The sequence below is a fragment of the Bactrocera oleae genome, chromosome 5, assembly GCF_042242935.1.
Source record: "Bactrocera oleae isolate idBacOlea1 chromosome 5, idBacOlea1, whole genome shotgun sequence".
NCBI classification, from domain to species: domain Eukaryota; kingdom Metazoa; phylum Arthropoda; class Insecta; order Diptera; family Tephritidae; genus Bactrocera; species Bactrocera oleae.
This window is the reverse complement of record NC_091539.1, coordinates 16,001,949-16,018,359: the sequence shown is the minus strand read 5'-3', so window position 1 is coordinate 16,018,359 and position 16,411 is coordinate 16,001,949. Positions and strand designations below refer to the sequence as shown.

The 16,411-nt window shown below is 35.2% G+C and overlaps 1 protein-coding gene across 1 annotated transcript in view; it reads right to left on the bottom strand.

The window, feature by feature from the left end:
• The window catches only part of Cbp80 (Nuclear cap-binding protein subunit 1), a 35,802-nt gene that overhangs the window by 1,442 nt on the left and 17,949 nt on the right, over window positions 1-16,411 (bottom strand). Inside the window, exons 4-6 of the mRNA XM_014237522.3 lie at window positions 10,997-11,244; window positions 6,810-7,053; window positions 6,616-6,740 (exon numbers count right to left, since the gene is read on the bottom strand). Coding sequence (XP_014092997.1) covers window positions 6,616-6,740; window positions 6,810-7,053; window positions 10,997-11,244 — 617 coding nt within the window. The remainder of the gene's footprint in view (window positions 1-6,615; window positions 6,741-6,809; window positions 7,054-10,996; window positions 11,245-16,411) is intronic.

Sequence of the window (16,411 nt, the reverse complement as noted above, 5' to 3'; positions counted from 1 at the left end):
TATTATATTCTTTGCCCAGTAATATCAGCATAGTATATGGAGTGATAGTGCTATAATACTCAGCTTGAACTGATATTAGAAACACTTTAAATGAAAAAGCGAATAAAAAGACATTTGAAGTTCAAGCGACAAATGTCACCAGTCATTTGAGTAATGGGTAGCTCAACTGGCAGTAGTTTAGGCTACGCAGTCTGACCGGAGACTTTCCGGTACCACGGGGAGCAGAAAGCCCTTGGACTTCTGTTCAATCTGCTCATTGGGTTCGGCCCTTTGGGGAGTATCGTGGTGGCTGTGGTTTAAACCTAAATGCTGGAAGAACTGAATTTTCAGTTCGAAAAAAGAAGTTACACAAGTAACTGGGTGCCGTACCCGAAAACGGAAGAGGTTTTAGGTCGGCCTCGAATCATACCAAGATGGTAGTGTGGACCCAGACACACTGCCACTGGTATCCAAATAAATACTTGCATAAGCTCGTTTTGTTTGAGGCGCTGATCAACGCATTGTATTGATCCGTTGTGTTTTGAACACCGTGAGGTAAGGCCGTCGCCGGCAGGTACTCAAGTAAATCTACAACGAAAGTTACCACCCGTATCAAGCCATATTTGTCAAAAGTTATACCCGTAGTTGCAACGCAGAAATCATTTGTTCTTTTTTTTGTTTTCATTTCACCAATGTTGCCACTGTTCCTTTTGTATACACGATTTTTCACACATTTAGTTTTTTAGTTATAATTTTTCATAATGTAAAGCTCAAAACTAAAATCCAACTAATAAAAATAGTTTATCTATTTATAAATAAATGTATTCGACTGCGATTTTGAGTTATTTTAAGAATATTTCAAATATATCATTTCAAACCACACGTCTAAAAATAACACACATTGTATGTGGATACCGGAAGATTTCTGTGCAACTAGAAACCTTAATAAAATACATATAATATAATAATATATTAAGCTTTAACTGGTGTATATAGTAAACAAATTTAGGTTTTTCTAAGAAACACCTAAAATTTATGAAACTTATTTAAAAACATTTAAGTGAATATTTAATGAAACCCGTAAAATAATCTATATATTTTAATAACATACTAAAAAAAACGGATATTTCAAAAATATTCTGTGTTACAGTCTTCTAAAGTGTAAAAAAGTGTAAAGTGTCTTCAATCAGTTTATATTTAAACGAGTTTTTTCCAAAACTACATTTTTCAAATTAGCTGAAGTTGTACCTCGAAGACAAATAATCCCATCGCTTTGATTTTTTGCTGCTTATTTTACAAATGTTTTGTATATACAAGTATCAACCCTTTTTTTTAGCAAAATTCGCCAGTTTAATTTCAAAATCCGAAATGTGGCTAAATTTAAATTTCACTGTATAGTCAATACATTACAGATTAATAATCGGTGAAAGCCGCAATCACTGTAACAGTGGAGGACTTTTTTTAATAACTTCGGAAATAGCGAATATCATTCATTCATTATGTATAAATATATCCTCAAAATTTTAAAACTTTTTATGCAATATCATTGTATTTTAATAATAGTAAAATTTCTCAATTCCTAATTGAACCAATTGGTTGTCAAATAGTGTTTGGTGAATAAAGTTTTTAAAGCGTTGTAGTGGTTAGGCTTGAATAGGAACTATGAGCTAATTTAGAGTGAATTAACGCAACAAAATTTATATTATTATCAATAGAAGGAAACAACTCTAGCATTATACTCATCAGCGCGCTTTAGATTTATTCTTTGATAAATCCTTCTAAACATTTAAGGGAAACCCCCTTATTGACACCACATGCAATCGTACTTAATAAAAAAATTATAGCATGATTAAAATCCAACAACTAATTTTTTATAAGAAATTTTTATACATATATTAACTAAACGAAATTTGCAATAGCGATTGCGATTGCTCCGAATTAATTTGTGTGCGCGCACTTTTGCACCAAACACAGGTAACTTTTCAGAGCGTTTTATCCGGCGTAGATAAATAGTGGAAATATAAACAAAGCAAGTAGTTTTATGACTTCATTCTTGATTTTCCGCCATTTCGGCTGTACAGTGAGCCAGTCTGCTGAAATTTCCCTCATGTCAAACGAAGCGTTAACCCAAACCAAACGTACCTATACACGCTGTGATGTAGATATAGGTATACACACATATGTATACACAATACATTAGGGTGGAGCGAAAAAATTTTTTTGTTTGCTTAGCCTGAGGGTAAAATTTGTAGATATAAAAAAAAAGAAATTAAAAAAAAAAACTTTTTTAACATCTAAAGGCGGTCCACTCAATTTTAAAGTAAATTTCGAGTTAAAAATCAAATGGTCGTAAAATTTTTTTGATAAGTTTCTAGAAGCTGTGGAGAGTCCTCTTTTTTGCCAATTAAAAGTTATTAACTTAAACAAAATTTTTGTGGTCATTATTGGAGTTTAAAAAAAGTCTTAAACGACAAGATGCTTTCCTTAAGCGTCAAAATAAATTTTGAGTCAAAAACCGTCAAATTCAGTAACTTTTACATAAATTTGAAGAGTTCAAACCAAAAAAAATTTGTTTGTCCAAAAAAAATGTTAACTCGAAATTTCTTTAAAAGTGAGATGCTAAAATTTCTTTTTTTATAATCTACAAACTTTAACCTGGCTAAGCAAAAAAAAATGTTTTTTCGATCCACCCTAATATACAGGTATATAAATATGTTATGGCGGGGCAGCCAAACCGATATATGTATATATCTATTTACTGTAGTGGCGGGACAGCCAAACCGGCGTCTTAAACAATGATTATGTAGCGGAGTTATGCAATCCAAAAACTAGTGAGTTGCCATGCCATGGCAGAATGGTTTTGAATATTTAATTACAATTTTTGTGTTATTAATTAAAATGAAACTAAAGACTTCGCTAAATTAGGTCGCTTTAATTTTAATGAATGTAAACAGAAATCGCAATGCGTTGAACTTTTGACAATGAAAAGAGAAAATGCAAAAAAAAAGTTTATTTAAATTAAGTTAAAACGTATGTATGAATGCGAGCGTTTTCGAGGTTACGAAAATGGCTCATACTAAACGGGACCTACATAAAACTGTTTCGAACAGGAGTATCAGACGACCCTCAAATCGCATTGCAGATGGCCTAATTGTATTTATCTCGACTGTAAAAAAAAACATAGAAGGTAATAAATGTAAGTGGACTAGCTAACCATGAAGATATATATTTAAATACGCCGAGAAAATCATATATCGTGCTAAACAAAACTTATAATAAAGTTATTTGTGGGATAATCTCACTTATTGACTATTCATTAAGACACGCAACTTGAGTAGAAATTGATGATTACCATATAGGTATATGTTCATTCGATTATCTTCGCCCAAAGCCCTACAGAAACTGTTATATAACGCATCTCTAAATTCTAACGAAGCACCAAATTCGGGGTTAAAGGATCTTTGAAAAAAGTCCATCTACAGTCTAGTATTTTAGAAAAAATTAAGAAATTAGTAGGTCGTAGTCTCTACAACTACGCAATATAGGTTAGCACACCTTCTTCAGCATAATACAATTGCTTGTGATTTTTTTTTAATAACTTGTAGCTACTTTATTATTTTCTGATTTTCTCATCTTTATATGAAAAATCACTGGTATAGAAAACATGTGATAAGAATGTCCTGTTTTTGCTATTTTCTGTTCCTTTTAGTTGTTGTTGTTGTAACGGTTACCTAGTCCCCGTTTGGGTGATAAATTCCAGATTCGTTGTCGTCGAGGTGATCTAACGGGAGGCCCAGGAAACGAGCTGTTTCGACGGGGTCGGACCATAGGGAGAAGGGTGTTAGATGGGTGGGGTTTGTTGGGCATGCAAAGAGGTGGTTAGTGTCATGCGGAGACTCATTGCACGCAGGACATGTGCTTAGTATGTCGGGGTCTATTCTGGATAAGTAGGAGTTCAACCTGCTACAGTATCCGGAACGAAGTTGCGCGAGGGTCACTCTGGTTTCGCGAGGCAACTCGAGCTCTATGTCTGCTATGGGTGGTGGTTTGACTCCTATTACGCCATTCACTGAGAGGGAGTCTGTGAAGGTGTTGATGGCTCCACTGTGAATGGCGGTCAGTGCCTGTCTGAAGTTCGTTGCGTCCGAAGTCCGGTCGGCGTACTGTCTAATGTCGTCGACGTAGTCAAGGAAAGACCTCTTGATGTTCCTAGGAGGCGGCTCCGCCACAGTCAGGCGACTACAGGGGTGGTTTCTACGAAAACACCCCAGTAGTAACTGCTTGGAGAGGAGTTCGTTGTGTTCCTTAACCGGAAGCATACGGGCCTCACTATGTAGGTGTTCGATTGGAGACATCAAGAGGCATCCCGTGATAGTTCGGAGTGTAGTGTTCTGACAGGTCTCAAGCTTCTTCTTCTGCGTGTCACTGCATCCAGGCGACCATATTGAGGCTGCAAAATTTAGGACCGTTCTAACCCTGTTTGGATCGGTGAGTTTTAGATTAAGTTCCTTTTAGTCGAAAAGTGTGCTATATTTTTGCGTCATCAGGTTAGCACATTTTGATTTGCATTTATCTTCGGAGTTTGAAGATGACACTGTATCGCTCAAGTACTCTATTTTCTTTAATATGGCTAAAGGAAAGTTTCTATCGGTTAAAGAGAGAGCAATAATCGAAGCTTATGAAGAGTTACAATAATTTGTTTAAAAAAACTAAAAAGTTATACACTGTCTATTCCGTATACTAACAACCCGACACGACATTATTGGTTTTTGGAAATCAATATATGAATAATATATATATGTTTCGCTTATGATATCAAAAAACACAACCACACTCTTTGACGGGTTTTTTACGTTGCTTTTAGCTGTTTAGTTTAGAATCATTTTTTTTTTAATGTTTTTGTTTATTTTTTGCTGTGCCTAGCGAACTGTTAATTGTACAAAAAGCTACAAACATACAGGTGAAGCTAATAAAGTCGCTTTAAAAGTTGGCAGAAGTCGAGAAGTTAAATACAATTTCTTGCGTAATATTATATATTGCGATCGAAAAAATATAAGTGGTAACAATAAAGTGATTTCCGATGTTAAAAAGAAAGCAATTTTGAGAAAAGCATCCAAGCATCAAGGCAAATGCCGTCCCCATGAGAGTCGGGTCTACGTAACCAGAACGGACCTGGATTTTTATCCGGCCAAGGTCTGTCAATTCGGCAGAATTCTGCTCCTACAACAACAACATCAAGGCAAATGTGGTACCTCCAATTTTGAAACTATTAAAACTAAAGTAAAACCACCACGTAAGGATCCCCGAAAAGAAACATGATTACATTTTGCACCGGAGCATAATGCCATGTGTTCTGATTGGCGCTATTGGTGTTCTCACGAGAGTCGTGTCTACGTAACCGGAACGGACCCGGATTTTATCCGGCCAAGGCTGTCAACTCGGCAAAATTCTGCCGGTACAACAACTACAACCACATTGGCGCTATGTTGACTTTTTAGATGAAAAATAATAATATTTTGGAAGAGCCGATAGATAAAATTATTATTTCCATAATCTTCGGAAGAAGGATCATCAGTTGGAACGACTACATAGTCATGTGAGTGGCCATCTTTTAATATGGTACGTGCGACCTGCAATGTTTGAACACTAGTATGAATACAAACGTGTATTAAAACTTACTGAAAACTGCATTTTTCCATTTTAAAAATTTGTTTGGAACTTTGCACAATACGATAAAGCTCCGATTCATACTACCCGGGTATTTAAGTCTGGGATTGAAAGACAAAACGTCGATTTAATGAGTGGGTGCCTTAATCATCTGTCAGCCATGTAATAGAAAAGGTGGGGAAGGTTAGCTCGCAAAGTTTTCGAGTCTGGCAAGCAGTATTTCACTAAAGAGGAATTAGTTGAAGGAATTTAAGTCTTCTTCATCAACTTTTCTGAATTATATTGGAAAATTTTACGAGCCGCTACTCAATCGAATCTTCGAGATCATTCTCAACGAAGCGGGATCGACTCATTATTAACAATATTTACAAATGTTTAAATTAGTTAGTAAATATGTTTAAAGATATGTTCTTGGCTAAAAATGTTAAAGAATATTAAAAAAAGGGTAATATGTGATAACCTGATGACCTAATTTAAATAAATTTTTTTGTTGATTTCGAAAAAAAAAGTATCAAAGAATATGGAAAAAAATGTAAACAAAACACTAATTGTTGTTTATTTAGTAGAAAAAATGTTCGTTAATAATCGCTAATAACTTAAAAATGAAAGCTCTTTTAGTTTCGATAGAAATTAACATAAACTATTTAAATCTGAAGTGTGCTAACCTGATAAAGCGCAGTGTATATGTTTCGACAGTAAATTCAAAATACAAATACCTTTAATATGCTGGCTGGGTCCCTGAATTCGGGGATAACATGGGTATGGGGGGAATAGATGATTTCTTTCGAGGTATTCGCATTTAAAGTCCAAAAAATCAGAAATGAAAGCATGTAATTTTTCGACTAAAGATTATTAAATTTGGCGATTACATTAAAAATTGTTTTAGTCTTTGTAGAGTATTCAGAACCTGAACCCGTGTTAATTTTCAAGCACATTCACTATTGCAATTTTAATATTTATTTAACGCACCTCTTCAGTTGGTTTATCAATGTGATTGATGGGCTTTTTGCGCTTTGGCGTTGTTTCGTCCTCTGATTCGCTAGACGATGAATCCACTTTAGCTAACTTCTCTTTAGCATCCGTTAATTCACTAGCTGCAGTAAAAAATATTCATATATAATTTAAGCATATTGTATTTAAGGAGATGATATGCACAAACTTACTCAATTTTATGACATGCTTGTTCATTTTCTTTATGGTCAAATGGAGTATCTCCCACAAATACATCTTGGTAAATTCGCCAGTCATCTCCTTGGAGAATATCCATGTAGCAACAGCTGAGCAATCAACAATTTGCAATTTCAACAATTTATCGATTATTACTACCATCATTTGTTGGTGATTCTGCCACAACTCATAAACATTGTGAAGTATGCAAATTTGCGCCTCTTCGGATTCTGCGAGTGCCTAAAAAATAAATAACTTGTTAAATATTATTTGTACATTGAAAACTCTGAATTCTATCTTATTTGGAATTATACATATAAAATTATTTAGTTATCAATTAGTGCAACAAATATAGTACGTTCTCATAAAGACTGTCAATTCGGTTGTTTCTCAAAATTATTTGGGAAATGTTTATCGTCGCTACATCAGCCGCAGTATCATTTTAATCGGTGAACCATAGCTTTCGTCTTTATATTTATACCCTGAACAGGGTATATTAAGTTTGCCACGAAGTTTGTAACACCCAGAAGGAATCGTCGGAGACCCTATAAAATATATACATAAATGATCAGCATGATGAGCTGAGTTGATTTAGCCATGTCCGTCTGTCTGTCTGTCCGTTTGTATATATACAAACTAGTCCCTCAGTTTTTATGTTATCGATCTGCTCATTTGTCGGAACGGCCGATATCGGACCACTATAACATATAGCTGCCATACAAACTGAACAATCGGAATCAAGTGTTTGTATGGAAAACTCTTTGATTTGATATTTAAAGCATTAATCTAATCTCCGACGAAATTGTATAGATCGGATGACTATAGCATATAGCTGCCATATTAACTGAACGATCGGAGTAAAGTGCTTGCATGGAAAATTTTTTTATTTGACGAGGTATCTTCACGAAACTAGGCACGAGTTATTGCTTAAGGCAACAAATTATTCTCCACAGAAATTGGTCAGATCAGATCACTATATCATATAGCTTCCATACAAATTGAACGTTCGGAATCAAGTTCTTGTAAGGGGCCTTTGTATTTGTGAAGGGTATTATAGCTTCGGCGCAACCGAAGTTAACGTTTTTTCTTGTTTTAAAGTAAAACAGATACTCAAACTTTTTAAAATCATGCGGAAAAAAAACAAAACAAGTAATGAAAGGGCTAAGTTTGGGTGTAATAGAAAATTTTATATTCTTTTAATTTACGCTGTTCAAAGCGAGGAAAATTTTCAACGTTAGCAAAACTATATATAAACAATTTTACGTAATTCAGCATTTGTCATTCGAAGAAATAGTCAATGAATTGCAATCTTCAATTTCATTAACTCATACTATTGGTAATTTACTACTTATTTTCGTTGCCACATTAAATCGGAAAATCGGAAATCATTATATTGGGGATTTGGCGTTTAGACCAACTTCTTTCTTTTCAGCTTTAAACCTAATTTGATGTAACAAAACATGTCCACTTAATTTTATTAAAATTTCACACATTTTGGCCAACATGAACGATTTAAAGTCAGTTGGAAAGTCGGAAATATGGGGCTAAGGGAAGGTATGAAATAATCGTATAAAGATTTATTTTGAGATAACTCAAGCATGCTCGAGTATTTCTCGACTCATGAATGTAACTTACACATTGATCGACATAGCCGGAGACTTTATCTCCTTTATTAACGAAAATTATTACGAGTTTTTTCAAAAACTATCGCGAATTGAATTTTCGCGGGCTACGTGAATTCGACTTTTGTTGCGTTATGTTGGTATTCATATCCCTTACTTATGCTGACATGGTCGGACATTTTGAATGTTTAGTTAATTTTTGACAGCTGTTTTCCTTGGACGTGTTTTGGCTCGTCTTCGATTTGAAATTTGATGAAAAATTTAATGTCTCTGACTCATTTATTGATTGAGTTATCGCAATTTTAGTAGTTTCTAACTCAACCAATTTATGGGGCTAGGGCGTGGTTATAACTTGATTCTCCCATTTTCTCAGTGTATGAAGAGGAGCTAGAAAAACTTATCCCCAGCAAGTTTTGTTGAAAAAACTTAAGTGGCTTGTGAGATATGTACATATATATGGGTCAAAAACAGAGGAGGGGATTGGTGCAGGGGTCGCTGGGCCAAGCATCAAATTCTACATTCCCATGGGAAGTTTCCCAAGCATCTTCCAAGCCGAGGTCTATGCTATAAGTCGGTGTGTAGGGATAAACCTCCAACTCAACTATCGCAATAAAAGTATTGCTATACTCAGCGATAGTCAGGCGGCACTTAGAGCGATTAGTCCACATACAATTAAAGAGCTCCTCCGTAGGGAGGAAAGAGTAGGTAGGGAGACACATTGGCAACAACTTCAGGGCATGCACCATGCCAGACTGCTAATGGGGGGTTACGACCTCAAACGGTTCAAAACCATAATTAATCTTCCGAGGAACAAATTCCGGCTACTTGTCGCGTTCTACACCGGTCACTGAAGGCTTAAGAAGCACCTCTTCAACATGGGTATAGCCTCTTTTGCAAACTGCCGGTTCTGCGACATAGAGCCGGAAACCCCTGAACATTTGCTGATGAACTGCACAGCAGTCTGCAGACGCAGAATCAAGGCCCTGGGATCCATGTTTCCTCATAGGGATTGTATCGCCTCACTAGCACCCAGCAGAATTTTGGAATTTATCAACATGCTGGGCCTAGATGATACGATATAACTTAGGGGAGGGCACAATAGACCATAGGTCGCGGTGCATACCTCAAAATTAATCTATTCTATTCTATTCTATTCTATATGTACATTAAACCTATTATAGAGCGGGGCCCCGTCCACTTTTTAAAATTGTTTAGCCCACAGATGCCCCTCTCTAGAGCGGTATTTGTACCTAAATTTGTAACTAAGTTATGGCACTTTATAAGTTTTCGATTAACGGCATTTAGTGAGCGTGGTAATAGTCCAATGTGCCAAAGGTGCCAGCGAACAAGTGCACAAATAAAATTTTACTCGAGATATGGTTCGTACAGACAGATAGTCACTTGGAATTCAATTCGTCTCGTTGTCCTGAGTAGTATATGCTTGCCAACCGCTTTGGCTTTGAGTCCTAATATTGAAATTTGACCTTGGGTTCGAAAAAGCCATTTAGAGGTCCTTCATTCATATGTTGTATCAAGGTCTATAAGGACAAGGACAGTTTTTGTTGAATTGTTAACGTGTGCGGCACAAACTTTCCAAACAGCGTTTTTCATATGTAATTTCACGCTTAGTCAAACTTATTATGAACTTGCTCAATGATTTCTGGTGTGGTTGCGATTTTCGGTCGTCCTCCGCGAGTATCATCTTCAAGCCTACTACGATCACGTTTAAATTCACCAATCCAAAGTTCAACGGTGCGTTTTAAAAATGAGGACTCCTTATACACTTCTAACAATTGTTCATAAATCTCATTTGCTTTTAAAACTTTCAAAACAAAGAATCTAATCACTGCGCGATATTCAATTTTTTCCATATTAAAAAAATGCTCTGACACGTCAACTTCAAATGGCTTGTAAACAAGGAATTAATTGATAGAATTACTTGTAACTTTGCATGTGTTCTCACGACAGATGTACAAACATTGGAGCTAGTAGTGCTATTTCTTGATGAGAGCAGAAACTTTACAACAAACCTGTACGTATATGTTTTGAATAACTAAAATTTTGAAAATTTTTGATATTAATACATCAACTACAATAAATATAGTTATTATAAGAGCTGTGCCTCTAACTGTTTACTTAAAATTTTGAATAATCAAATTTAATATTTATATAATTTATTAGATGTATTTTCAAGAAGGCGATATCAGAGAAAGGCCGATTTTATTTATACTATTCTTTCGAGAGTTTATTGTATATTTTTTGACGTCAGTCTCATAAAGGGCTTCTCATTTCAGTAGCCCTGCAGCATTATTTTAAAATCGTCGATTCACAGAGTGTATCGTCTACGACACAGAGAGAAATATTTTCATATAATTTTCTAAATGCGTACAACACAGAGAAAATTTTTTTTTACTTTTAAATTAAGAGTCGGTTTTTTTTCAAAGCAAAGTTTTTAATTTAAATTAAGAGGGTGGTTAAGTGTCACCATTAAATTTAAATTTTTTTTTTTTGAATTGGGCAAGTTTCATCCCGCTCTCCTAATTGTATACATATTGACTCACCTTAAAAACCAAATGGAATTTCGATATTGCTGCAAAACTGTGCGAGAACGATTTGGCACCCAAATTCAGTAGCGTCTGCACAAACACGTCGATTTTAAGTGGGTTAAATGATGTCTCCGACATTTCCTGATCGGCATTTTCACCGGAATTCGGCAACTCCTTCAGAATATTGATTACCTCCTCGGGTGTGCATTTCTGACGGATGGCCACCACTAACTGATGGGCCACTTGAGTGCCGGCCAACGAAGCTGAAAAAAGTAATATACAAATAAAACAATTAATTTTATAACTGTGTAACATTTGAAGGTGCTATAGTAGTTTTAAAATCCATCCTCATTTAAAACGAGGAAATGAAAAATGTGTGGTATAAAATGGAAAGCAGCAGAAGGTGTACACACTTTCGCTTTTAATGGATTACTTGTACAATAATATTTTGTCATTTCTGGGGACAGTGCACCGGAATGCAATACAGCAACGTAGCCAGCAAGCAGCAAGCTTGTTACATTCGCAATGGGGGGGGTGTTGTTGTTGTTTATATTTCAAATTTTTCCATATTACGTATTACTGCAATTTTAGGTAATGTAAGGTGTTGTCACTATGAATTTGTGCCAACAAGTGTCGTCAGTCATGGTTGTCTCGGCTACTAAACGTCAACGATTTTGCTTTACTGTTTGCTATATATGCGCGCCGTAATCGACCACAACTGTGATCGGCTGCCTGGAACAATTTCTTTTCCTTTGATTTTTATTTTAAACTTGCTGTTGTTGTGCTTACTCAGCGCTTCTTATTTTACGCAATAATGCGTTAAATAGCTACTATACGAACAACGACATTAACAATAACAAGACAACATAAGTTATATGTGAAAAGTAAATATTTTATTAGCAAGCTTTTCAATCAATCGGTAGATTTATACCGCTATTACGGTTGTCAACTCCACTTAGTTGAATTTAAGTCTAAGCAATTCAATTTCAGATCAATCAAACTCTTATTTGGTATTACGAACTTCAACTATTTTCAGTCGAAGTTTCATTGATGTTGCCAATCTAGAAAGTGAAGATTTCACAGATAATTAAGCTGAAAATTTTTAAACGAAAAATCATAAAATTCAATTATTATTGCTCACGATAAGGTGATTAATTTAAAAAATATACTGTAGTATTGCTCTACTGCACATACGAAAAATCCACCGAGATCACTCAAATCCATTGGAACTTCCTAACACCAAGTAAGCCCAAGTTTTATTGACAATTAACTGGCTTTTATCGTAAATAATGCTTGTTGCAGCTTCATAAGTTATTTTCGTTTGAGTAAATAATCATTTTGTTTTTTACTAAATGAGATGAAAGAAAATTACCACAGACTCTTTGTTTCCTTGCGGGCCGAGTTATCAAAAATGCAGTTTAAATAATTTTAACTTTCCCATGGAACAGGGTTGAAACCCGTAATACCACAAAAAAATTTAAGTTTGAAAACACTTCATCCAAAATTTTTTTGATGGATTGAGTTGATATCGATAATACCTAATTTCAAAACTTTAACCGTAATATGGCATTGAGTTTTTTAAATGTTCAAAGGTGATTGTAATTAATAAATCAACAAAGAAAAAACGGAAGTGAGATTTAAGTCAAATTATATGCGAAGTAAATACGGAAATCTTATGAATTAAGAAAGTTAAGTGGTTAAACGGGTTAAGAACTTTATTAATTTTACGAAATTGCATTCAGTTGTAATTTTTTATTTGGTCTAGGGCCGCATAGTTGTCCGTTTCAAAACCGGGAGGACTCAAATCGGATATTTAACTATTTACTTTTTTTCTGAATTGTATGCTTGTCATTACCATACATATTTACATATTTTAGACCTTGGAGACTTTTCACATACATAACCATCACAGTCACTTATTTGACATTTTTACAATCAATGCTTTCCGGTTTTCCGGTATATAGTCATGTGAGTATAGTCTAAAATCACTGTGATAAAAGAGTATTAACAAACAAAACAATCTCTATTGGATTGGCGTCTGATGACTGTGATGGCCAATCTAAAGTAACAATATGGTTTTCTAGTTTACATTGAGTACAGTCTACTCCATGTTTCATTGTCTTCTTGCAGTATCCACTCATGGTTATTTTTGCCGTAAAGCATTTCAGCTGACTTCAATAAAGCCTTTTTATACCATTTTATAATTCTAACGGCGTTCAGGTTTTCTTTGAAGCACCTTAAATCCATGAGCAGAGAAGCATCCATAAACATGCTCCTAATGGGGGTGCTTAACACTCCTTTGAATTAATGTTTGCTCTTTTCTTATCCAAACACGTCTTAAGGGGTTGAACAATACAAAAGTTGACTCATCTGTATATATTACATTGCTCCAATTTTTAAAAGAAGGGTTTCATTACAGTACTGCTGAGTTTGGACATATCTAATCCCTTTTTAAAAAATTTTCTTTTGGCCCCTCTTAGACTGGGTAATGGTTTGTCTCAAAACGGAGAACAATAGTTTTGTCCTCACTTTTAGATATGACGTTATTCCTCCGTCTTCCTGGCTGGTCATCCAGGTTGCCAGTTTTTCCATAATGGTCACGCCACCTCTTCACAAATGTACAATTCGTATTTAAAACTTTAAAGTTTTTTTTAGCAGGTCATGGATTTTGGATGCATCGTTAGAATGGCTGCTTCAAAACGTTTCTTATACTGAGCATTCGTTTTTCTTATTTCTCGGCACGACACATTAAGAAGATCGAAAAGAACTGACCGAATTGTACACGTCAGAGATCGCAATTGAACATGTGTTAATTTGCAACAAAAATATAATAATAAAAACAGTGTTTCGCGGATTGAGCGCGCAAAGAAAGAATGTTATTTTTTGAAGGCAGTGTATAACGGGTGATCCAAGTGGAGGTGGAGTCGTGTTAAGCTGTCATGTTATTTTTGTTCAGTATTGTTTGGCATTTCATCATGGAAAGGCTTACGCCTGAACAACGTTTACAAATCGTTCAACTTTATTACAAAAATTCAAGTTCTGTAAAGAATCTGTTTCGCGCACTTCACTCAACCCTTGGTCAACATAATCGGCCTACTGAGTACTATTCGCAACACCATCACCCATCTTGAGACCCAGCATTATTGGATAATATTCGATCGAATAGACCACGTCCAGCACTCCACCAGAAAATATAGCGGCCGTAGCTGAGAGTGTACACGAAGACCGTGGAGAGTCGATTCGGCGCTCTTCGCAGCAACTTGGACTGACGTATGGAACGGCTTGGCGCATTTTACGTCGAGACCTTAAATTGAAAGCGTACAAAATACAGCTTGTGCAAGAACTGAAGCCGCTCGACCTTCCCAACCGTCATCGCCGAAGATACGACGCTTTCGAAACAAATTTTGTTCAACGATGAGGCCTATTCCTGGCTCAATGGGTATGTAAACAAGCAAAATTGCCGCATTCGGGACAAAGAGCAACCTGAAGAGATTGAAGAGCTGCTATTTCATCCAGAAAACAACGGTTTGGTGTGGGGTTTGTGGGCCGGTGGAATCATCGGTTCATATTTCTTTAAAAATGATGCATGTGAGAACGTAACCGTCAATGGCGACTGTTATCGCGATATGATAACCGACTATTTGATGACTAAAATTCAAGCTCGTGATCTCGGCGACACTTGGTTTCAGCAAGACGGTGCCACTTCGCACACATCACATCAATCAATAGATTTGTTGAGAGAACACTTCGGTCAACATTTGAAAGAGATAATCTTCAAAAAAAAAAATGCAAAGAATGTTTTTTGGAATGATAAAAAACATTCCCCATTGAACATTTTTGTTTAAAATATTGTATATAGAAAATAGTGGTAATGTGGCAATGTTGTTGTAAAAACTGTTACATCTGTTGAAGAGTGTTTTTACTAATTTAGTTATTAGAAGAGGTAAGAAGCTGTAATAATAGAGAGCTTTTACTTATTTATGCAAATATTTTATGTTCAGCAAATCTGAAATTTAAGATTAGTCCATGATTTACATGGGGCACTTTGGCTGGTTTTTCGTTTCGTTTATTATTTTTTTTGACACCAAGCAGAGGATTTTGACAATTTTACCCGAGTTTATTCGCAAACATTTTTCCTGTAAGTTTCAGACTGAGACAAATTGTGAGAGTAATAGCTGATTTATATAGAACTTTTGCTTCGCTTTGCGTGAGCCATTTGCTTTGACAGAAAAGTTCGATGTATGCATTTGAATGAGTAAGCAACTCTCATCTCTGTACGCTGTGCCAGTTTAATTAGAGAGAAATACTGAAAGCAAAACGTTTATTCTGACTTTGCTTTCTTCACTTCGTTGTTAAAATATGAATTGACAAGCCAAGCGAGGAAAGTTGAATGTTCATGAGCCATTACTGCCAAAGAACTGCGTATTGGGACGCCTTCAGATAAATTTTACGAAAAACTTTAAACTTCTGACAAGTGCAGAAACACAACTAGTACTTGATACTAGTTGTCGTTTGTTGAGAATTCCAAATTTTACTTTTTTATATTATTTAAAATTTGTTGTTTAAGAGCATTAAATTTGAATAAATTAACGTGGATAAAAATAAGTTTCGAAAATTGTTTAATTATCTCGCAAAGTGTGGGAAAGAAGATCTCTTTGTCATGCACAAAATTTAAGTAAATTACCAAAAAGACCATAATTGCGTACAACGGTTTGATTACGAACGTACATACGTATGTATATAAATATCTACATATATCTCAAAAGAGGGAGTGTAATCAAATTTACATACTTATAAAGCATAAATACAAATACAAGGTCAGGCGCCATACCGCCCACCGTCATTTTTCGACAGTGGTCACAGATACTTAAATAGTGCCTCTGTCTATTTTAATTTTTACTTTGAAAGATAAGTTCTGCGTGAAAAAGAAGAAATCAACTTGCCTCATTTACATTCATATGTCATGAAAGAGCTTGTGGATAAACTCATTTGCTAATCGAAGAAGCGAACTGGACAGAAGAAGATTGAATGTTAAATTCGGCCTAATCCTTAGCTTAATAACAAGAAATTTTAACTATACAATGGTTTTTTGAAAATTTCGCAGCCTTCGTGTAACCACTAAAACTAAATGAAACGAATAATAACACCTCTACGCGCCATACAATGGAAATTAGAGTTTCAACAAAGTCAATTATTAATTATTGATAAATCTTCAGAATTATTTTTAAAAAATCCATGACTTTAAAGACTTTTCGCTTATTGGACCCAACAACGACATACTCTTGCAATATGTTGCAATAATAGTTTTTTTTTCATTTAACAATTGTAATCGAGATAGATATCGAGTTATATATATATAAATGAACTGGATGACGAGATGAGTTGAATTTCGAGTAACTGTCTGCCCGTCCATCCGTGTAAGCTTGCTTG